The following is a 23906-nucleotide window of genomic DNA, read 5'->3' on the forward strand; positions in this document are numbered from 1 at the left end:
TCAGGCTGGGGGGGAGCTTCAGGGGACAGGGGAGGGGGACAAGGGCACCAGGCCCGGCTGCGAACAGGGCCCCGTCGGGGCGCGCAGGCCGCGGGCGCGGCCGTTGCCATGGCGACGGGGCGCCGCGGCGCCGCGCGTCACGTGACGGCGCGCGCGTCACGTGACCGGCCAACTGCCGGCGCGGGGTGATGACGTAAAGGGGGGTGACGTGCGGGAGCGTTGCCAGTTGCGGGGATGGAGGAGAAGGAGCAACTGCGGCGGCAGATCCGCCTGCTGCAGGGTACGGCGGGACCCGGCGGGAGCCGGGGGGAAGGGGCGGGCAGCGAGGGGACCCGGGAGTCCTGGAGAGGGGCGGGCTGGCTGCGGGGGGACCGAGGGGCCCGGGGGGGCCGAGGGGCCCGGGGGGGCGGGGCAGGCAGTGAGGGGACCCAGGAGTCCCCGGGAAGGGGGGAGGGGCGGGCAGTGAGGGGACCCAGGAGTCCCCGGGAGGGGGGGAGGGGCGGGCAGTGAGGGGACCCAGGAGTCCCCGGGAGGGGGGGAGGGGCAGGCAGTGAGGGGACCCAGGAGTCCCCGGGAGGGGGGGAGGGGCAGGCAGTGAGAGGACCCAGGAGTCCCCGGGAGGGGGGGAGGGGCAGGCAGTGAGAGGACCCAGGAGTCCCCGGGAGGGGGGGAGGGGCAGGCAGTGAGGGGACCCAGGAGTCCCCGGGAGGGGGGGAGGGGCAGGCAGTGAGGGGACCCAGGAGTCCCCGGGAGGGGGGGAGGGGCAGGCAGTGAGGGGACCCAGGAGTCCCCGGGAGGGGGGGAGGGGCAGGCAGTGAGGGGACCCAGGAGTCCCCGGGAGGGGGGGAGGGGCAGGCAGTGAGGGGACCCAGGAGTCCCCGGGAGGGGGGGGAGGGGCAGGCAGTGAGGGGACCCAGGAGTCCCCGAGAGGGGGAGGGGCAGGCAGTGAGGGGACCCAGGAGTCTGGGGGGGGAGGGGCAGGCAATGAGGGGAACCAGGAGTCCGCGGGGGGGGAGGGGCTGGTTGCGGGGGGGCCCAGGAGTCCCTGTGGGGGGAGGGGCAGGCCGGTTGCGGGGGGACCCAGGAGTCCGAGGGGGGGAGGGGAGGGAACAGCAAAATACTCAAGGGGGGGGAGGTGGAGCGGACCCAGGAGGGCTCCTGGGAGAGAAGGAGGGGAGAGGACCCAGGCGTCCGGGGAGGGGAGGGAACCTAGAAGTCCTGGATGGAAAGGGACAGAGAGGAGAGAACCCAGGTGTGGTGGGGGCAGAAGAGGAGAGGACCCAGGAGTCCGGCGAGGCAGGAAGCGAGTGGAGACCGGAGGATCCCCGGGGGGGGGGGGGGGACACCCCCAGGCCGCGGCTCCCTGCGGGGCTGGTGATCCCCCCGCGGGGGTGCGGGGGTGCCCGGCTGCCCCCGCGCTGGCGCCGCTCCTCCCGGCAGAGGGGCGAGATGCGGCCCCGTCCTTGCGCCCGTGCCGCTTCCTCAACCCCGCGGGGAAGCGGGGATATATTTGCCTGCCCTTTCCTAGCCCCCGGGGAACAGCGGGTGCTTATTCTTAGGTCTCGCTCTATTTATAGACCCCAAGGTAGTTTTTCCTCGTTAGTAAGGCCGCAAACTCCGCTCGGGCCTTGCAGAGATCTGCCTCTGTCCGGGGCCTCGCGTGGCTGAGTGAAGCGAAGGCTGGCGGGGGTGTGACAAGAGGGAGGAAGGCCTGGTCCTTGCCTCCTCCAGGCCAAACCGGAGAGACCAAATAGAGACCTGGCCCTTCTGGCCAAACCTCTGGCACCGAAAACCCTCCGTTCTTTTGCCGACGGCCTCGCAGGATCCCCGCGATAAAGCGGAGGGGGGAGAGAGAGGAGTAAAGGAAGTTGTGAAGCTTGATTTATACCCGGCCGTTCTTTAGTTATTCCTGGATCGCTTAATGCGTTTGAACGTTTTAAAGTGAATTATGGTACGTCGCGCACGGCACGAGGGTGGCTGGTTGGGGATGGAGTGCGGCTGGCCGACCTGCCGCCGCTGCTTTTTTGGCAGCTCTGCGAACTCTCCTGTTTGGCAGCAGGAGAAACTTTTCCACGCTGGAGCACGCTGGCATGCGCCTAAAATATAAAGCTCCAAAAAAATCCTTTGGTAATCCCTTTTATTTGAAGCGTTTCATAAACGCTGGTGCTTAACGAGCTCAGACCCTCCCTAATCCGCGTGTATCTATTAACCCAACGAGTCATTAGAAAACTAGAGCACCGGGAGGCGCGGGGACTTGGCAGCGGGACGAACGTGCCGTGACTCGACGGCGGAGCTGGAGCCGCCTCGTGAGCCTCCTCCTTGCTGGTTTGTCTTTCAGCCCGTGTCAGGCTCCGTGTATGAGCAGCCCCGTACTGGTGGAAGCTGCCTGGCCGCGCCGTGGCGGGGCTCAGAGCGCTCTGAGGAGATCTGAAGCCGTATCTGGAAATAAAATCCGCTTTTTTATTTTTTATTAGGCTCCAAACGCAATAATTCAAGCGGCGTTTTTGGCGCTGGCGGCAAAGATGGGTATAAGGGGGCAAACGGTGGTTAACGGCACTTGCGCAGCGCGTGGCGTCTGCTGGTAAATCTGTGGTTTCGCTCTGTGGTTCGGGCTCGCGTTGAGCTGTCCTGCTAAATAGCTTTTGTTATCGACTTTTGCAAGGATCGAGGGAAATATTTGTTTTGAGGTTTTTCTCCCAGCGCGGGTTATCGAAAACCTGGCCTGCGTGAGCCTGTGCGGAGCGATCGCCTCCGCTGCGGCGCGAAGAAAACGGCTTCGCGGAGCCGCGATATCGTAAAACTCCTGCGGGAACGGCAATTAACAGACGCTGTCTCGTTGTCTTTAGGTCTCATAAACGACCATAAAAACGTCCATGGCAACGCGCCAGTGCCCCTGCCTTCTGCGACGCCGCGCTGGAGGAATCCCCGGCAGCCCGCCTTCAGCAGGCGCGGGGCGTTTTCGGCTGGCTACTCCCAGCAGGCTCCCAGGGATTTCCAGCCGCGCCGGGGGAACTCCTGGAGGAAAAAGTACTCCCTCGTGAACCGACCGCCTGGACCGGCGCGTCACGCCGACAGCAGTGGGAACGCGAGCGCTTCGCAGGCTTTTGTAAGCCAAGGGGACAGCCAGGCATCCGGACCGCAAGGAGCAGCCCCGGAAAGGCACGTGGACTTGACTACGGATGGGAATATAGTTGTTGGGATCCAGCTGCCGCAGAGGACTGGCCCGGTTGTAAACGCTAAAAGTTTTGCTGAAGGGAGCTCTCCTCGTGAGCTTTCTGGGCTGCAAAAGGTGGCGGTTGTTCCAGACGGCAGTAAAAATCTGCAGAAATACTCTAGCTCTCCGTACGCGAGCCAAAGCGATGAGAGAAAGCCCTCTTTCTCGGTTTCCTTGAATTCCTCGTACCAGCCTGCGAGCTCGGTGCACCTGAACGTGTCGGGCGTGCTGAGAACGGTGCGTCTGTCCGGCGAGGCAGCCCAGGGCGCCACCGCCTCCCGCAGAACTGCCGGTGAAAGTGCCGTAATGCTCAAGTCGGAGCCGCAGCAGCCTTCGGCCCTGCCTGACCGCAACCCAGCTTGCCGTTCGGTGTGGAAGAAGCCAGAGCCGCCAGTTCCGGGCCAGTCCAGCTCTGAACGGGTCAGAGATGCTCTCGGAGAGCCAAAGCTCTTCGGAAACGCCGAGACGCGCTCTAGACCTGCTCAGGCCGCCACTTCGGCGATGGGGATGAATCCGATGAAGGGTCGATTTTCAGCGCTCTCCAAAGCGACCGGTCTCCAAAGGGCCTCCTCAACATCGGTCTCCAGCAAAGCTTCGAAATTCAGGAAAACCAATTACACGTGGGTTGCAAACCCTGGTAAATGTTCTCGTGCTGTGAAAAGATGGATGAGCCCTCGAGCTTCTGATGGGGCGAGGAAGCTCGCTGGCGGAGCAGACAGAGCGGCTAAGCTATCGCCGAAAGGAGACTTGGGAGCAAAGCTGAAGAAATCTGTCCTGCAGTCCAAACTGGGCGTTTCCCCCAGCAAGTATAAATGGAAAGCCTCCAGCCTGCAGACCTCTCCCTCCACCTCCAAGTCGGCGTTCAGGTGGCAGTCCGAGGACCAGAAAAAGGCTGGGGCCTCCGGCATCTCTAGAGCCAGCTCTGCCCCGCCGCCTCCGAATGACGCGTCTGTCGGTCACAGTGGGGTGAAGTCCTCCTTCGGCGACGCTGCGCTTTCCGGTTATAAAGTGAAGAGTCGGACAAAAATCATCAAGAGAAAAGGAAGCTCGTGGTGAGTTGCTCGTCTTGTTCCGAGTGCTGTCATTGCGCTGGCTTTATTTCATGTCCGTTGGCTTCAACGGAAGCCTTTAAGCCCTTTTCTTTATGCTCGTAGACATCTATTCTGTGCTGAATAATGCCGAAGTGATTAATAACGAGATAATAATGTGAAGTGCACGTAAGTTGCGGACGTGTGAGCGCAATTATAACGATACGGGAGGGTATATTTGTCCTTTCCAGGTGTGGGGACTTTGCTCTGTGTGGACTCATTGTGAGGCATCGGGTTTTTAATTCTTATCAGTCCGTGCAACTCTGAATTTATCTTTCAAACAGAGGTGGGTTTTCTTCTCGTCTCCCATCCCTGTTCTCTGAAGACTTTGCCACAGCACTTAGGAGACTCCTCCCCGACCAGAATAACATACTAATATTCAGAGGGGAGGAAATAGCTTTCTTTCCTTATTGATTTGTTTTCAGACTCTCAGAGCCTCGTTACGTTGGGGGCCGGTGAGAGCAAAAGTGGCTTGAATCACCGCATCCTTTATCATCCGTCATCGTAAAGTGCTTGGCAGGCTCTGGGATGGAGGTGGGGATGGTAAATGAATTGTGCGGGCTCGTGCTTGCCGGGAAGAAGTGATACCTGGCCGTAAATGTGTTATCGCGAGTGAAGAGCCACGGTGTTGTCACCGATGCTCTGCTGTTACCGTTCCCCCCTCTCTTTGGAGCGTGGATCGCCTCCTTTCTGCATTTTGTGCTGTCCACCAGCGTAGGTCGAGTGCTTGTGTCCTACCTGAAGCCTCACTTTCCTTTCTCCTTGTGGAGCCAGAGTGACGGATCCAGGGTCTTCCTGCTCCTGTCGCTCCCAGGAGAGTGTTTCCTGCTGCAGTTTTCAGCAGGACGGTGACGGGGCTGGATGGAGGCTCAGTGCTGCAGGGAAGGGAGATGTGGGATGTGGCGAAGCTTGGTGGCACAGCTGAGTGACCCCGTGGTATCACCTAACCGAAAAATGCGCTCGGCGCAGCGGAGGCGTGCCTTGGCTCCTTTCTCACCGCCGTAACGCCATGGGCTCTTGCCAGCTGAGGGCTGTGGCCTTCGTAACTCTTCCAAGTGACACAACGAGCCGGTGACAGAGCCCAGGCTGAAACTCTGGGGCCTCTGGGTCCTGCTTCTGTTTCCCAGATGCTCTGCTCGTCAGTGCATCACAGCTCTCCATCCTTGGCTTGTCCTCCTGGTTTCTTGGGGGACGTGTCTGCTGGTAGATCATGCTGGGAAAATGACTTTGGAGTGAGGTGCCTGGAAAAGTTGGGATTTTTTGTGTGTTTTTTTGTTTTTTGGGTTTTTTTTTTTTTGACTGTCATGGTTTGATCCTCTTGGCTCTCCAAAGGACACTGTCTTCTCCCCTGCATCTGTTGGACAGAAGCCAGAAGGGAGCTGAGTTTGACTGTCAAACACCTCATTCTCCATCTGCACTTTGCTAGAAATCCGTTGCGTTTGCCTGTTGCACTTTTTTATCCAATATGTCTCATCGCCTTTGCGTAGGGGAGCAGCGTGGAGGAGAATGGTGTTTGGTGACCTGGCTTCTCTTCCCGGCAGCGGGCAAGGGGACCAGTGTGTCTCGGTTACCTCTCGACCTTCTTCTAACTGTGGTGTGTTGTGCCTTCACAGTTCCCCAGCGGATAGGAAGAGCAGCTCCTCCCCTGCCACACCTCTGAAAAGCCACTTCCATCTCAGGAAGAAAAACTCCTCGCGGGGGAAGCCTTCCGCGACGTTGAAACGCTCCTCGCCCAAGGGCCTCGTGCAGATCACCAAGCACAGGCTGTGCAGGCTGCCGGCCGCCCGGATGCAGGTCTCTGCCAAGGAAGGTAGGAACAACCGTCCGAAGGCGGCGATGGTGTTCGCTGACCGCGCGTTGGGCAAGCGGCTCCAACAGAGGCTCTTGGAATCTGGAAATGAGTTACTGGGTCCTCGGGGAGGTGGATCTGCTGCTTTCGGTCCGGGGGCAAACGTGGAGGAGAAGAGTCTTGGCTGCAGTAAGGCTCCTGCCTTACCCCAGAGCCGTCTTGTAAACGTCTGTGCTGCGAGATCTCCGGACGGGGCCGTTTTAAAGCTTCTCTTGGCCTTTACCGTGGTTTTGCTGGACTTGCAGGTATCAAATAGAAAAATGATTGAGGAGGGGCTTAATGGGAAGAGGGTGGCGGAGACGGTAATAACGTGTAATGCTGGATAATCTCTTCCTTTGCCCACGGGAAAAGCTTGTGCGTATCACGATATGCTCCGCTAGCAATTACAGCCCTGCCTAATGCACCCGTACCCCCGTGCGGTGGCTGCAGGAGTCTGGCTTTTATATGCGATTGGGTTAAAACGGGAATTGCTGGAGGAATAAAGGCTGCCGAGTGTTGTCTCTGAGCCTAAATTGAACTGAGGTGAGAAGCGACTGTTCCTCTGGCAGCTCCGTTGGGTTTCGGCCCCGTGTCACGGAAAGAGCGTTTCTCCTGGGGGGTGTTTTCTAGTTGTTGCAGCGTGTGGTGGTAGTCCGCTGGTAGCAGATGCTTCGTGCCTACGAACAGGTACCTCGTGTCTATGTCCTGCCGCCTTGGGTCGGCGCTTCTCGGAGCGGAAAGCAGCTTGGAGCAGCTTGTTGGGGCCTGGAGAGCTGCGCCTACGCGCGTGAAACTGCTCGGTGGCGCTTCCCACCTGAAGTCCGGTCCTGCTGTTAAATGGCTACGTGATCATGGACAAGAGGCTTCACCGTCTGCCCCGGGATTCAGGTTCGCTGGCGGGAAAGGTGTTTTGGCTGCGCGCCTGCGCTTTGCTCGTTTGAGTCCAGCGGTGCGGCTGGTGACACCGTGACGGCAGGTATCGCTGGAGCGGGGAGGGTTGTTTAGGCTGTGACGTAGCCGCGGTCTGTCTCAAAAAGTAGAGCTGTCTGGCGTCTGTTTTCAGGAAGATGCTTGTGTGGTTTCCTGTTCTGCGCTGCAATTACCGAGTTTCCATGTGTGATTATAGTTATTTCACGTTCCGGCAAATAGCTCTGTGTTAACGTGTGTTAAGACATCGCTGCGTTTTGACAGAAGAAAGGAGGCCTGTCGTTCAGGAAAAGGGAAAGGTTTTTGGGAGAGGAGGAGGAGAAAAAGCCCAATCCCTCCTCAAACACATGCGTTAGGGAAAAAATGAAGGGATGGGGAGGATGCTGGGAGGAGAATTTCAGATCTAGTGCTTTGGGAGGCAGAAAAAGGTACATAGGAGAGGCAGAAGCAGGGAGACTAAGACTGAATTTAACTCTGCCATAGTACCCGTGGTCTGGCATTTCGGCAATCTCCTTGCTTTGAGGCTGAAGCTTGTTTAATTTAAGGATGTCAGCAAATCCTTGGATGTCTGGAGGGGTGTGAATGCTTCACCTCCAGACGGTTTGCACTGAAGGTACTCGTGCATCGCACGAAGGCAGCATGTGTGGTCGGAGATTTGTCGTCCTTGTGCTGCGACCGCTCTTCCGGATGTCTCCCTGGCTTTGCTCTGGTGGGATTTACAGACCAGTTGTGTTGGACCTGCTCTTTCTAGCCACGCTGTCTTCGTCTTTCTTCTGTCTCCTTAACTCCAGGTTTCTCTAGGGATTCGCTGGGTTTAGTGGTTTCCTTCTAGAGCTGCCAACCCTGCAATGGGATCCTTTCAGCAGAGCGGGGACAAGGCAGCTCCCAGCTTTGTCCATAAGCTGCTGCGCCACTGAGAATGGCTGCAGAGCTTGCGCTGTTCCCCACCTCCCTGTTTTTAGGGGTGTTTTTCAGGGCAGAGCAGAGCTCAAATTGAAACTTCATGAATTACAGCTGTGTATTCATAGCATCTAGTTTTTTTTTTTTTGAGAAGCTGTCAGTAAAAGTGTGCGCCCAACAGAAGTAAAGCTTCGTATAGGTTAAGAATATGCAAAATGGATTAAAATCTTCTACCCTCCTGGGAGCCTGATTGGCAGCTGCCAAAACTCTGTGTATTTCTGGGAATCTATTCTGATTTCTTGACTGAAGGAAACGTTCCCATAAAGAAAAGATTTTTTTGATCTTAAACCGGCTAGGACTGAAAATACGTAGATAGTGCAGAAACGTGGTTGTGCTGCTGGTCTTGATCCAAGTGGAAGAAGGCAAATTAGGCTAGAGAAGGTGGAAAAAAATAGAAAACAGGGCTGGAAGGGGCTTTGGGAAAGCATCTAGTTCATTCTCCTGCCCAAAAGCGGAATCAAATTATCAGACCGTTCCTGCCAGTTGCTAGTCAAGTCAAGCAGAGACAAAACCCAAACTTGTAAGAGTTGTGAGCTGTCTACGTTGATGTGACTGCGCCGAAGTGCTTGGATCCGTGCGCTTTGCAGGCTCGGCTCGCAGATGGGGAAATGAGTTTCCGCTTTAATAAAACTTGGTGACCTGGTTCGAGTGCTTGCGCGCGGCTTTTTTTCTTTGCAGACAGTAGCCACCTGCTGCAGAAATGGTCTTGCTCCGGTTTTAAAATGGCCAAAAGCAAAAGGAAGTGCCCTGCCTTCCTTCCCGGTGTGTGCGAGCGTGCATGTGTGAGCGCCGTGCTAGTGGGAAGCCAGACTCCGGTGTTTTAGAAGGTGACTTAAAGATGATTCCCATCCTTCTCCCCGCTGTAATTATAAAATGCCTTCTAAATTTCTCTCCTGCCTTCTGTAACAGAGAGGGGACTCTATGCTCCACTAGACCAGCCATCAGCCTTGGAAAACGGACTGTCAAGTGGGACTGGAACCACTCAATTAAAGCTGGGGATGGATCCTGAAGTTGCCTTTCTCATCCCCAGGGCCGGTACGAGGTTGTTCCTACTGTAGTTCTTACTGCTTCATCCAGGCTTTCTGCAGAGGATGTTGCCGGCGCTTCCCTTGAGACGCAGCTGCGTTAAATCGGTCTTCTTGCTAAGAGGACCTTGCTCAGGTCAGATCCTTCTCGGTATATTTTCGTCTAATGTGATAACTCTGCGAACTTGGCTGCGCGCCTTCCTTCCTGAGAGGTTCTCCAAGACGCAACGCAGTGGTGTAATCCCGTGGAAGTCTGCGCAGTCTTTTCTCTGCCGTGCTTGCAAGCTGTCCCCTCGCTGCTAAAATATCAAGCGCTAAACACTAGGATCGTATGGGCGTCTGATTCTGGAGGGCTGCTGGTAATCTAACCTCTGTTGTACCTTCATCTCGGGGGATCCCAAAGGACTCGACAGATGCTCCGTCTCCTGACAACGGCACCTCTGTGCAGCAGGGAGGCAGCTGCGGAGCAGTACGGAGCTGCTCAGCTTAACCACTTAGCAGGGAAGGTCAGCAGGAGTCTTGAGGGCTTTGAAGTTGCAAAGTGAATTTTGGCAGGGTTGGCGTCTCCTGCCTGGTGTTTAAGGGTGAGCGCTAGCGGTCCCGCTTTGCGGGAGCGGACATCTGTTGCTCCGAGCTGGCTCCCTGTGCCGGGTGAGTTGGGCTCGCTGTACCGCCGTTCGTGAGCAGGGAGAGTGAGCCTGGCCTCTGGGAGGATTTGGAGCATCCCGGATGTTGCTCAGATTTAGCTCCCCTCCGTGGATAACATTACATATATGTGTAACGGTAGGTGTCCTCTGGTTTCAGTGTGGTCCCCTAGGGAGCTGGGGGGTGGAGGCTTGTGGCTATGATTCCTGGCTCTCGGATTACCTGAGAGACTTTGGGGGGGCTGGTTTATTACTCTGTGCTTGCTCAAAGCGGGGAAAATAGCTCGTGGGGTTTTAATCTTGGAGGAAGCTGCAAGACTAAGGGCCAGGGAAGTAGCTGGAGGACTGAGATGTTCCTAGGAGCCTCCTGGAGCAGGAGGAGCATGGAGAGACGCGTACCGAGGGAGCGTGGGAGCTGCTGTCCTACCGCTGCTTGGTAAGAGTAAAGTATTGGCTTGTTCTCAGGCCTGAACTATCAAGCCTCTGTGGGCAGCTCTTCTTGTAGTGCGAAAAGAGCCGGATCTGGAGCTTTCTGGAGCAGACGGTGACGGTCTTGGGCCAGCCGAATGGCTTTCCTCCGCGTAGAGCGATGTAGCTCGTCTTCTCGAGTCTGGACACGCACAACGCCCAGCTAACAAACCAGTTAAAAAGCCAGATGGTCCAGGCTGGGCTCGTGATCCGGCTAGATGGATGTGGCGGCGCTGGAGCCTGGGCCCTGTGGGGACCGATGTCTGAGCGGTGAGATGCCACCCACAGCGCCTGCGATCGCACGGGAGCCGTGGGAGCCAGGCGCAGACCATACATCCGTCAGGGCTGATAGCTGTCGGTGCGGGAAGGATTCCTGGGGAAAAACGTGCCTGATCTCACGTGCTGCAGTGTGGGTGCAAAAAGCTGGATTAGCCCCTTCCTTTGGAGAACCCTGGCTGATGTAGGCAGTGTTTTGACGCAGCTTTGATGTTTTCCTGCTTGCCCTGCTAAACCAGCTTTTGGGATACGTGGCACGGGCTCTGCGGTACGTACCGAAGGTGTGAGCAAAGACGCTTGAACGTCTTCGTCATCCTTTTGGAGATGTCGGGTAACCATCAGGAAGCACGGCCACAGAAAAGCTGGGGACCTGCAGCTGTGGCTTGGTCTCAAATTGGTGTCTCCTGATGATCGGGGTTCAGAGGAGCTTGCTGCTCTGGGAATCGCCCGGTTCCCGTTTCATAACCAGTGACCCTAGTAGGGAGAAAACGGAAAGTCACAAAACAGTAGCCCTTGGGGTTATTTTGGTGGCTCTCGTGACTAGTGTTAAACTTGCAGCTGTTATAAATTAGCTTCGAGATATTCATTTGATTAAACGTAACATTTAATAAGCCCCTCGGGAATTGGGATGTATCCCAAATTAGAGTTGCTCCGACGGGACGGTAGAGCTTTGAAGCATCTCTGATATAGCTACCGGTCTGTTCATCCAACTTCTTAGGCCCTTTTTAGGGGGAAGGAGATCTTGGAGATAACTGCTTTGCTGGGAGTTGTGAATCCGTTCAGATAACAAGCCCCGGCTTGGGCCGCGGTCAAGAACCTGAGGTGGCTGATGGGCTTCCCCCGTTTGAACCGGCTTCCTAACTTCTCCGAGGTGTCCGCTTCATTTTGCGCCCGTACCTGCTTGCTCCAGACTCCTGTCTCGAAGCACCAAGCTTCATATATGCAGGGATATATATATATCGCTGTATATGTGTAGCGGATCAGGCAGCCTCCCTGCCTCTTGTTTGGCTCCGATTTAGGGGTTGGGTACAAGAAGGGGACACGCGGCTGTCGCTTCTCCGCTTATCCAGGGAGAAGCTGCTGGGCCAAAATCCTGCTGGTTGAACCTGATCCTCGGGCCACCGGCGGCACCGTGTTGCCCGGAAATGTCACGGCCTATTTAAACGCTAACTAGAGTTAATTCTGCAATTTCCCTATATGTTTTTTTTTTTTTTCCTTCAGGCTTTCTCGTTTTTTAACGATGGCTTGTCGTGGTCGGAAGCGCTCTTAAAACCCGAACGTGAAGTTCCCTGCGAAGCTGCTGTCCCCTCTCTGGTGCCAGGAGCCGGGGGAGGCCAGCGGGTAATTAAGCTCGGGGCGCAGTTTCCACGGATGGCAATTGCCCCAGGCCCCCTTTTTTTTTTGGCGTCCGAACCGAAAGATTCGAGGCGGAGGATAAATACGGGACCCCTCCTCTGCCGTTTGCGGAGTGACTTTGCTGCCGATGATGGTACGTTGCGATCGTGTTGTCTAAACGGCAAACGTCCGTCCCGAACCGGCTTTCCGTTGCTCCGTTCGTTACGGCAAAATATAACGAAGCAGCGACGCGTACGTTGGGATGGCGCCGTGGTGCCGTTGGACCCTTCGGACCGGCGCGACCCGCAGCCGGGCCGATGCCCCGCGGCGCAGGGCCGGTGGCCCTTTCGAAGGGGGAAATGCCAACTTTTGAGTGGGGCCTGAGTGATCCCGAGGGATGTTCCCGCTCCTCCCGTGCTGCGGCTCTCCGGCATGGATAGCGCCGCGCCGGGTGGTGCAGGAAACCCCTTGCTCTTAATTTTTTTTTGCTAAATGCTACTAGGGGCCCGGTACTCTTAGCGCCAGGGGGAAGTGGTGGGCGTAGCGTGCTCAGCGCCTCGCAGGATCAGACCCTTCCTCAGCTCTTTTCTTCTTCTACGCAAGGCAGGCGAGCGCTCGCGGCCGTGAACCTTTTCTCACCCCGGTAAAAATCGATGCCGTCGCTGTGTCGCGCGAGCCGCGCCGCGCCAGCCCCGCCGTCCCTCCGGCTTCTCCGCTAGGGGCGACTGCAGGTAACGGCTCGAAACCGAGCGTTTCCGCAGCGGAGCCGCGGCAGCCGCTGGAACGCGCCGGCGGGGGGGGACCGGAGAGGCGCGCCGTGGCCCGGCGGGGCGCCGGATTTTGGGGCGTCCCGCGTGCCGGCCTTCCCCGCTGCCCTGCAGAGGGCACTCTTGCCCCTCGCATCTCCCCACCCCGTCCACCTTTTTCCGGTTATTGATGGCCTAATTTCGTCTTTATGTGAAAGAAAGCAGATATCAAGTAATTTGCAGCAATAACCTGCTAATGCTGGGCCAGTATCAAAACTCCCATGTTCATTTCGAGTGGCAGATAAAACACTAATATATAATTATCCTTGCAAATTGGATTGTTTTAAATAACCAAAAGGCTATGGCCAGGAGAAAACTATCCCATTTCCCTTGAGTTACTATTGCAGTGTAATTGCTGCGTTCAATCAATTTCCTTGGCATTAGAAATTCCATCACAATCAACATTAAGCTTTATTCATTGTGATGGCTAAGAGCCGGGCCATTTCTCCTCTTTTCCTTAACTGGCAAAATTAATCAGGGAAAAGATTTTAAACATTTACCCGTGCGAAAGAGGTCAGCTCTGCCACTATATTGCTCAGCAGATAAGGGGGCTAATAAAAAGAAAATTGAATTACTAATGATCGCCAGGAACAGAGTATATAAAACCTGGCAATCGCCCGGTTCAGGAAAAAGGAGAATCAATTTTCTTCGGACAAGGTGCGCTCATTTTTTATTTTGGCGCATATTATCAGCAATTTAATTTGAAAGCGCATAAACAGGAGGAAACAGTTAGAAAATAATGAGCCTGAAGGTGTAAAATGCTGCAGGATATATGCTGTACACAATTTATTTGGCACAACAGATAATCACTTTAATTGAATTCAAAACTGCATTGTTCAGCAGCAGCGCGGGCTGCCCGTCTTGCCTGTGGGGGATTGCAGAATATTACAAAGATGCCGGCGAGAGGCCGCTCCGTGTCTTTTTCCCCTCTGTAATGTCCCCTTCCAGGCAGGACTTCTCAGCCGTGGGCCCGGGATTGCTTCGGTGCCGTCACAGCTGGCTGAAAGCAGAATATTTACAAAGCGAGCGAACGCTTTCTCTAGGGACTTTTGCTTACGGTATTGCAATGTATATCTGTTTCTTAAGTAATACTGCGTTGGTCGGGCTCGAGGGTTTTGCGTGAGACCGTTGCGGCAGCGCGCGGCCCGGGACCGTCCTCGCGCGGCCGTGCTCTTACGTTCCGCGTCGCGGGGAAATCGCCGAGCCGCGCTCGCTCCCTTCCAGGGCGGGCTGCGTTCGCCGCTTCCTTCCGCCTCTCTTTGCCGGCACAACCCTCCCAAACATCATTATTCCTTCCTTCTGCCCATATGGAAGGAGCCCAACTTTTAACCCAGCTCTTCCGACTGTAGTGGTGAGGGGGGGAGTGGAAAGAAAATGCGCTGGTTGGGAATAGTTTGTATCCCAACGCTGGCGTTTTATTTTGTGACTTTTGTCCCCCGCCAATGTGAAAGCAGTGTGAAATTTGATGTTTCCCGTGCGGAGCGGCTTTGAGGAGTGCGTTGGGAACGCTGGATCAAGCGTAACGCTCCGGATAGAGACCGGTGAGCTTCGGCAGGCGTCGCTCCTCCGCCATGGCCCTGTCGGTGCTGTTTGGCCCCGATGTGCGGTTGGCTTTGCCGCTGGGCGAGTGGGGTGCGGTGCGGTGAAACACGTGTGCCGTCTGTGGTGGAGGGATCTGGCCGCCTAGGGACTCCCTTGAGATCACAGAACGGTTGAGGTTGGAAGGGACCTCTGGAGATCATCTGGTCCAACCCCCCTGCTCAAGCAGGGTCACCTCGAGCACGTTGCCCAGGACCCTGTCCAGATGGCTTTTGGCCACCTCCAAGGATGGAGACTCCACAACCTCTAAGATAAACTTATTTTGCTGGTGACCCACCTGAGTTGAAACTCTAGCAACCTTCTCCTGCTTTCAGAGAGTGATCTCCTGACCTGTGTGTTAAACTAGTTTTCATGGAGCGGCTTTTGGATTATGACGGTGCAGGGGAGACACGTGGTGGGAGAGGAGTGCTTGTGGCCGCAGGGTTGTGGGTTGGCGCGATGGCCACGTGAAAGAAGCCAAATAAACGGCGAACCGCAGCAATGACTTATGCGTCCGTGGCCCAAGTGAGCAGCAGATCCTTTGCATCCATTACGCGCACTGCTAAGAGGCTGGTTTGAGTCCTTCCACCCCCCTTCCCTAGTCCCAAATATTCCTTTCTTGCTTACATCTTTGCTTTTCTCATGCTCCGGATTGAGATAAGATGACAGTTCCTGTCACCAGCTTCCTCTTTGTCCTCTGTTGCCACCATCGGCATTGAAACTGGATTCTGTAAACACGCTCAATAGAAAGAAATCCTACTTGTACTTGCATTTTTTTTTTTTTTCCCCAGAGAGGATTTGCAAGATCATCAGGCTTTGTAAGACCCGCCATTATCCACAGAAGTGTCTCTACAGCTACCTAATTTCAGCTAGAGTGGTGGTTACCTTCCAAAAATTCCCCAAATCCTTAATTATTTCCCGGCTTTGCCCGGTAACATGGGCCGCCGGATGGACAAGGGGCGCTCGCTCGGAAAGGACTGGTGACAGGGAGTGGAAGGGGTTGGTTTTCATTGCTTGTGCCCAGCCGAGTGCGGCAAGTAAACGGGGCGTAAAGGGTGAGGAGCAAGTTATGGGTGGCATTTGAATGCTCAGCTGCTGTTAATTTTATTGAGGCTGGGTGTCTGCGTCCCTCTGCCAGCTTTGCAAATCCGAGCCTTGGATCTTATACCTCCTTTTATTTATTGATTTATTTATTTTTTTTTTAAAATGTGAAGGGCAACCGGTAAATATTTCCAACGGGAAGATTCCTGTTTGGGTGCTGTTTTTCACCAATATTTCTTGCGTAATTTTTCTTTTTTCTATCAGTGAATTGCACAAAGCGTTGCCCCTGTCCGTGAGGTAAGACCTCTGATCCCACCTCGTCTGAATGAAGCTGGTGTGACGTCTCTGTTACGTCGTATTCGGAGGAGTCGGAGGTTACGATCCTTGCCCTCGAAGGAAGCCCTTGTCGTGCGTAATGCCGCGCAGGACCCCTTGGAGTTCGTCATGTCTTTTATTCTCTGCTCCATCATTAGCCTTGTCTTTCCGAGCAGGTCCTTCCTCGCTGCAGGAGCTTATCTGAGCCGTTCACAGCTTTGCCGCTCGAGACCGCCGGGGATAATGTTGTTACCGGCCACGCTGTCATACGTAGATTGACCTTGCCCGTAAATCATCTCGTTGTCAGATGTCTCCTCCTTTCCCTGGCTTGTCCTTGGGAGCAGGGGTGGAGCGTGGCTGGCCGAGTGGCTGCTCGGCCCTCTGCAGTAGTTGGGAAAAGTTCACATACTTGGCTTTCTCCCAGCGCCGGTTACGTCAGCGTTCGTAAGTAACAGTTTTGGGTTTCTGGCTTTAGGTGGCATTTACAGGTGACTTGTCCCGAGCTGCAAGAGGAGCTGGAGGCCGCCAGCGGTGGGGATTCTGTTTTCAGGGGCCTCTTTTAAAAATAACGGGCTGCTTCGCTGGAGGGAAGTCAGTGTTTCTAAACGAGGAGGTGTCTCCACGCGAACCGCCTTCTCCCCGGAGCTCGCTAGGGAGCTCCTTCAGCGTTTGGATTTGGGGGGCGGGGGGTCAGGTAAACCGGTGGCTGCAAGAGGGGGGAACATCCACACCGATATCGGAGGTGGGATCCCAAAGCAATAGTGTGCTCTCAAACACGGGTGCGTGCAAGGCACTGCGCTTGCGCAAGAGCAAGACCTGTGCGCTAGACCTTTGCTCTGCTAAGCCGGAGTAAATCGGAGTAGGTTTGGGCTCGGCACTTCGGGAAGGATGTGGACTGGCTGATGAGGGTCTGGGGAGCAGCAAGTGCTGGCGTGTGGAACAGGATTGCTCTTTAAGGAGAGCCGCTTTCGATTATTCCTAGTTGCTGCGTCTGTTCTTCCTCCCTTTCGCTGTCGAATCCAAACTGCACGCTCGATTTAATGTCGAAAATCATCTTTCGGTACCTTGTCTCCCTTATTTCAGAGACTCTGCCGTACCTGCGTTCGGTGCCGGCTACCATCCGATTGTGAAATTCCGTTAGCAGCCGGCAGGTCTTTGGAGAATAATATATTTATACGCCACTGGGAAAAATATTTGGCTTTGGAGGCGTATGACATCCTCTCATCGGACTTGAAAATATCAAGGGTCGTAGCCAGGGGAAGGCTTTTCTAAGATTTCAAGCCTTTCAGGGCCTGCACGGTGCAGGGCAAAAATAGAACCGCGTCTTTACCCGAACGAAAACAAATGGAAACAGAGCAGTAGGTCTTACTGCGATGGTATGTGCTTCTTGTTCGTCCTCCCGGGGCTCGCCTCGGGCCGCTTCTTGGCTAACGGCTGCAACTTGTCGCTCCGAATAGCGTCTCCTCGGATCAGAATTGCCCGGTGCGATTTTGGGCTTTCTAGCTGAATGCTGGATGTCTCTCCTTGCTATTATTTTTATTTATATTTCAAATTTTATTGAAATTTTTTTTGAACGACCTTCCCTCTGCAGGCGCAAGAAGCGGGTCTGGGCGTGAAGAAGAGCCTTGCTGGTCGCTATTCGCGTCTTAAAGGCCGGGCATCCTGCACGGAAGCAAAAGTAATAGTGTGTGGCCTTGGTTACCAGGTACCTAGCCAGTTTAAAAAAAAACAAAAAAAAAGAGCAGTTCTCTAAAAACCTTGCAGGTGAAAATTATTCAGGCAGATCAGCTGATCCGGTACGTTTAATGAGTGCTTCCCAGGAAACTGGCTGTTCATCGGTGATTGAAATTTAAACCACCGTACAGCTTTGCCTGCTACTCGGAGTTGGGCTGAATTTCAGTGCTGCTGCCTGTCTTTTTTTTTTTGGGGGTGTTTAAAGTAAAAATAATAAGACTAAAAGCTGGCATTTAAGACACTTAAAAGATGTATCGAATCTGTAGCCTGAAGTTTGAAATTGTGTCTTTTTTTTGTTTTTTTTCCTTTTGTTTTTTTCCTTTCGCTACTTGCTTTCACCTAATACAGAAAAGCTGCCTGAAAGTGTCCCAGGCGCGGTCACAGATGAAGTTACTGCCGTTTCCCTGGTTATGAGCTGATGCCTGTGTTGCTGGTGGGATCATCCTCCACGGCCCTGTCAAAATTCCCCAAACCCCATGCCAGCGAACGCTTGGCTCCCTGTAAAATCCGGGGAGGTTTCCCTGTGGGCAGTTTCTCTGTTCCGCTTTCTGCTTCCCGTTCTCCAAATCCCAATATACAAGTGTTTTTTTTTTTTTTTTTTTTTTTTCCTTTTGCAAACGCTTCCCATTTGATTTTTTTTTTTTTTCCTAGTGAAAACTCAGGAGCTCTGTGCAGCGATTCCTCTGTATCGCTGCCGAGTTGAATTACAGGCTCTTCGTTCAAGGGCCTGCCTGTTCGCTTGCGTTGGGCTTTGTGCTCTACGAAACGATATAAATGAGTAATACCCCCCAGAATATGTAACAGATGCGCGAGTGCACCTGGGGTAAGTGCTTTGTGGACTTGACAACATCTCCTGAGTCCTACAAAACCGTGCTGGTACAGCAGTTTTCGCGGTTTCAGGTTTCTGCTTCAGTCTGAGGGAGAGGAAGCACATTTACTTCAGTTGTCTCCGGGAATTTTGCTACTGCCCCTGGGGAAATTTGCGTTTGAGGAGCTTTTCGCCCTCTCGGATGCCTTTGTATAATCCGCGTGCGTGTGGTTTTCGGCACCCTTTGCTTTCGGGCTCTACTTGGGGTTGTTTTGGGTAGTATCAAGGAAGGACAACGCGTGGGCGTATCAACCCGGCCAGATCTGTTCTCCAAATTGATCCTACGTGTTCTTAGCCCTTAAGCCTGCCCTCGGGGGCCTCTCTGGAGGAAAAGGGCATGAGCATACTTGGAGCCTTAGCGCGGGCCTGCGCCGGTAATGACGGCGCGGAGCATGCCGTTGCTCGCTCCGTCAGCGATGTCCTGGGGCAGCTTGGCCTTCAGTTGGGCGGTGAGAGCTGGCAAGCTCGTGTCTGCTCTTCAGCCTGCAGGGTAGATGTGGCCTGCGACTCTGGTTTTCTTTGAAGATCCTCCTGGAAATGAGATGTCTTGTGAGGCCTCCTCAGTAAAACAAACAAGCCAGTCTGTCTTTGCCCCTTGTTTCTAGCCTGGGCCAGCTTGTGTAAGAAGCAAAGAGCTCTTCCGAAAGTTCAGTAGTTACCAAGTGTCCTAAAAGGTGAAATGGTGCTGTGTAACTAACAGAGCTTCTGGTTGCAGGAGAGCAGGACCTATGTTTTATGGAGACGTAAGGGAAGATCCAGCTAGGGAACCATGTTGAGAAGGTGCAACGCAGAGCCAGTGGTCGGACAGTAGCCTGCAGACCCCTGGGGCAGCTGCTTGCTGCTGGCCATCTCACCACCATGGCTGGAGGGGTCGTGCGGCTTTGGGCTTTGCAAAATGTTCTTCATAGTTTCTCGTTATCTTCAGCTCTGGGTGTAATGGGGGGAGAATAACACGCCAGAGTCAAAGGGCCCTATGTTCAGAATAGCCTCAAATGGTGCTTTTTGAGGAAGAGAATCAACTCTCTTCTTCAGAAAGCTTCTTCAAAAGAGGAGACCAACCTCTCACCCGAAAGATGTTTTTCTTGGCTGGGTCTGCTCGTAGATTGGTGAGCTTAATCTGGTGTCAATGCCGTTGAGATGGTTTCCTCGCAAGGCAGCGGCTCGCTTGGTTATTAGGAAAGAAAAGGCGCTTTGCGCGGAAGCGTGTTATCGGTGAGAAGAATCAAAAGGGGATTTGACAGGGTGAAACAAGTTCATCAGAGCTATCGCTGTGTATATATGTGTGCCTGTGCGCGTGTGGGTTTTTTTTTGAAATAAGATTTACTCTACTATCTCAACATTAACTGGGGCATTTTACGGTGCTCCCCTTCTGTGAGCTTCCGCGATCCATCATTTCTTTGCTAGCGTGCAGTAGTGGCTGTTAGATTTTACTACGCCAAACACTGTAAAAGGGCATTAGAGCAGTTAAATCTAGAGTCTTGCTTTCATAAGGAAAAAGAAAATGCTGAATTAGGCAATGGAAAAGGCAACCACAGCGATACTTTAATCTTGCATAAATTATCAAAAGAGTCAGAGGCTAGCAATTTTATGTATTGTTATGGCTCTGCTAATTAATTATTCCAGAATAATTGATGTTTTTAACAAAAAAAAAAAAGTTTGGTTCTTTTCTGTCTTAATGGTCTACAGTATTTACTTTCAATATGGCAGCTGTATATATATATATATATTTTCTTTTTCTGTCATGGCAACGTTTCAATTTTACCCTCATAACTGTGGGGTTAATGCACTAGTCTTTCTAAATATGGGCAGTCTAAATGATAGCCAAACGGGGAAATACAACTCCACAAATTGTCGGTGGGTCTAAGTCCCGACGTTGGCTTTGGAGCTAGACGTTCCTGAAGTCCAGGGAAAGCTGATTCTTCACCGTGAATATTTGACGGATGAGATGCTCTCAGGAAGCAGAGGAATCGTCTAAGAGGTTGTAAAACGGTCTGTAAGTCGAGATGAAGCGGTCAACACACGGGGGAGATGTGTGCAAACGGAACCAGTAAGTTGATATTTTTAAAACAGACGGTGAAATTCTGGCCCTGTTGAAATCGTTTTGCTCTTTTATTGTCTGAGCTTAAAGTTTGCACTCGAGTTTCACAGCATACACGTTTTAAACCCTGGCCTTTGTTCTGGCTCATATACTGCGGCTAGAGTAACAAGGTGTCGCAGGCTAGACTGTAGTACCCACAGGGAAAAGAGCAGGGGAATTTGGTGAACTGTCTGCTGTAATATTCTGTTAATCTGACAGATTGACTACTCTTATTCAAATTTTGAGTTAGGGATCAAACTAAAGACCAATTCCACTCCTGGAAAATTGAATTATAAATCTTTCAGATACGGAACAGCAGGACTTGTTGTCATGTAAATAATTTCTAGGCAGTCAGATTGTTTTCTTAATGTCATGCTTTGTAAAGGGTAAGTAGAAAATCACAGGACAAGAAGAGGGCTCTGCCAGCTTGTAAAATGTTTTGCCCTTTTAGCATGCTTTCTTAATGCACTTAAAATAAAAACTCAGTGCTTTGGCATGGGATGCTTTGCTCGAGAGTGGCCACGTTGCGGAAGAGAGGTGCTGACTGTCTCAGAGCATTTCCCTGCCTGGTCGTCCGTATCAGAAAGAGGAGGGGGACACCTGAGAGACGGAAAAAAAGAAACGCAAATTAGGGAGGATGATCAGGGCCGTTATAGTTGAGATGTAATTAAATATCAGTATTTAAATCATGTTTGATGTTTGGCTAGTAACAGTTAAGTTGGGATGCCTGCTCTGGGGAGGTGTATTGAAAAGAGTAAGTGCTTTGTGGTGCATTGCAATGTAGGGAGCAGTGGAGCAGCCCGTGCCTCATCCTGGTGCTACGTTCCACGCTTGGAAGGTCGCCATCATCTTCCTGCATAATTTTGAATATTCTCTTTTGTAGAAAGGTATTAACTTCTTCAGGGTGGTGGAACTGCACGGGCTTGTACATTGACGTGTTCCTCTGTCTCTCCTAAGAGATGGGATTGGTGTTTGCAAAGGATTTCAAATCTCAAAAAACTTGATACTCTGAAACTGAGCTTAGGAAACCTATAAACATCGAAGTCCTGGTGTCCTCCAGAGGCTTAGTATAGTGTGCACCTGACACAACGTTCTGGGAAGCAACTGTTTGGGTAGCAGCTTTGCTAAAAAGGACCTGAGGTTGTGTTGGATGCCAAGCTGAAAGAGCCCAAAGTGTTCTCTTCTTACAAATAAAGCAAACCTGGCACTGGGTGGCATTAAGAGGAATATGGCCAGCAGATTCAGAGAAGCTATTATCCCTCTGCTTTCCACTGGTGAGGCCACACTGGTATACTGCATCCAGTTTTGGGCATCCCAGCTCAAGAAGGATGTGAGGAAACTGAAGCTGGTCCAGTTGCAGGTCATGTTAGGGTGATCGGGGGCCCTGAACATATGACCCGCCACAAGAGGATGAGGGAGGTGGGCCTGCCTAGAGAGGCTGTGGGGTCTCTGTCCTTGGAGGTTTTTCAGATTTGGCTACATGAAGCTGCAGCTGACCTGATTTGGTGTTGATGATGCTCCTGCTTTGAGCAGAAGGTCGAGTTAGAGACCTCCAGAGGTCCCATCAGTGTTTCTGTGATTTTAAGACAGACAACTTATTTTTTTCTGCTTTTCTGCTAAAGTTTTCACTTTAAGCACCAAAATCCCTATGCAACTTAGTAGATTTTTTGTGGTGGTTGTGACTGATGCCAAACCCAGCTGATAAAACAGCGGGAACAACCAATTTCTGTCTAGGTGGGAAGAGGTTTCACCAAAACAGCTGGTGCAGAAGTGCCACCATGCTCCTTTCCTAACCGGGCCTGAAAGGCCTTTAGAAAGTACAAAAGTGCCAGAGATACTTTGCCAAAACTCTTGATTAATCTTTCCTGGTGAGACTGAAAGTAATAATGAGATTTTCGGCATTAGGAGGTGATGCTGGAGCGTAGTTATAAAAGAGGAATTGCCCTCGCGAGTGATGATGGTACCATGTTTCCAGATGGGGAGGGAAGGACCCAAGCAGAAGCAAACCCAACTACTTTATTTTACTGCTTGAGCGGACCTTTAATCTAGCTGGTGGGCCTAAGTTAACCCAGTGCTCCCAAACCGCAGCAAACGGGGGGTCTTTTTTTTATGGACTCGAATTAATCTTATATTCCCCAAACCGAGCGTTCTGCTTAGCGCAATTGCCTCGCGATAGCCCCGCTGCGGTTAGGGCTTGCTTTATTTTGTGTGTGCTGCTGTTTCGTGCCATTATTCATGCAGCGCCGAGGCTGTAAATCCCGCTTTATGGTCGGGAGAAAGTGCCAACCAATTAATATAACTGGGGTCCTGAAGAGCTGGTGATGGAAAGAATCTGGGGAAAAAGACCGATGCGGAGGAAATGCCGGCTGACCGGCTGGGTTGGCTTGTGAGCAGATAGGGTTTTCCGTGACACGCTTGGAGTTTAGGTACGATCTTTAGATTTATTAAAGGCGGTATCCGTGCCTTGTTATAAGCTGTGCATCTCCAAGCGTTGACCTGGTGGATCACCTTACAAACCATCTGCGAGCCTCACCCACGTCTAGGTTGCACGGCTCGGTGCAAACTTGTCTCCACTTTGATTTATGAAAAGTACGCAGCTGCCTGGAGGATGCTTGCCCAAACGGTCGCCGCTGCGTTAGGGGTGAACGCTCTTAAACGCTGCTCTGGATAAACGGGTGCCGGCGCCTGCGATTCCCACCGGCCCCTTTGCCGCCTGGATGACGCGCGTCGCGTCTACGCCCGGAGCCGTTCCTGCCCCGGCCGCCTTCGTTCGGAGCCCGAGCATCCCTGCGGCCGAGGGACCGCGCTTAATGTCCCCGCGCGGAGACGTTTTTGAGTGAAACCCTCTGATCCCCCCCTCCCCGAACGCTGCGGCGGCAACATAAACAAGCAAAGCCCAGTAATAAAACGTAATGAAGGATATCAGCGTGAAATCAAGATGTTAAACCTCCGCTGGCGACGGGCGGTAAATCTGCAGCCTGGCGTGTTCCCCTGCTTTTTAATATATATTAAAGCAGGCAGCTTGTTTTATGTCCTCCCGTCTCAGGGGCTCGTGAGCAGAGCAGCTATTTCGGCGCTGGGCAAACCGGCCCTTTGCCGTTCCCTTTGCGCCGTGCAACTTTGGTCTCCCGCTTTGATGGTTTTCAGTCTAGGGACTCCTCTGGCTTTCGGAAGAGTTGCTCTTCAGTGCCTATATATATATATATATATATATTTTAAAGGCTCCTGTGCATGGGAGCTTTCCTGGTTGCAGCATGTGAGCGAAGCCGCGAGTTTCTTTTCAGAGCATTAATCTGCTTTAGTTTATGGGATCTCCTGCTCACCCCATCTCCGTCTCCAGGCCCGGGCTGAGCAGCAGGCTGCAGTTTGGAAATTTAGGCATATGCAGCTTGATAATTTTTTTTAATTTTTAAATTTTTTTTATCTTTCTCAGCGTAGCTCCGGTGGCTTTTCCTTTTCTTAAGTGGCTCTGCGTGGTCCCAGCTTTTTCAGGCTCTCAGGTCGTACGCGCTAGGAGAGATCGGTTCGAAGGGGCTTTTCTCCAATACGTGCGGTGTTTTCACGATTCCCGGATTTTTACCTTTCGACTGAAAGAATGTTTTTCTCCTTATTACAGTTCCTGCAGTGGATAGCCAGGCTGGCGTCGCTTGCGGTGCCTGCGTCCCCGGCTGCCTAATGCTTTGCTTTCTCGCGCTTTTAAATACTCACGGGAGCAGAGCGGC

The 23906-nt window shown here is 53.0% G+C and overlaps 1 protein-coding gene across 1 annotated transcript in view; it reads left to right on the top strand.

Annotated features, from left to right (window-relative positions):
• Nucleotides 1-207: 207 nt before the first annotated feature.
• The window catches only part of ZC3H3 (zinc finger CCCH-type containing 3), a 157351-nt gene continuing 133652 nt past the window's right edge, over nt 208-23906 (top strand). The window contains exons 1-3 of the mRNA XM_067290103.1: nt 208-280; nt 2847-4266; nt 5916-6112. Coding sequence (XP_067146204.1) covers nt 235-280; nt 2847-4266; nt 5916-6112 — 1663 coding nt within the window. The 5' untranslated portion in view covers nt 208-234. The remainder of the gene's footprint in view (nt 281-2846; nt 4267-5915; nt 6113-23906) is intronic.

This window comes from Apteryx mantelli, chromosome 2, assembly GCF_036417845.1.
Source record: "Apteryx mantelli isolate bAptMan1 chromosome 2, bAptMan1.hap1, whole genome shotgun sequence".
Taxonomy (NCBI): domain Eukaryota; kingdom Metazoa; phylum Chordata; class Aves; order Apterygiformes; family Apterygidae; genus Apteryx; species Apteryx mantelli.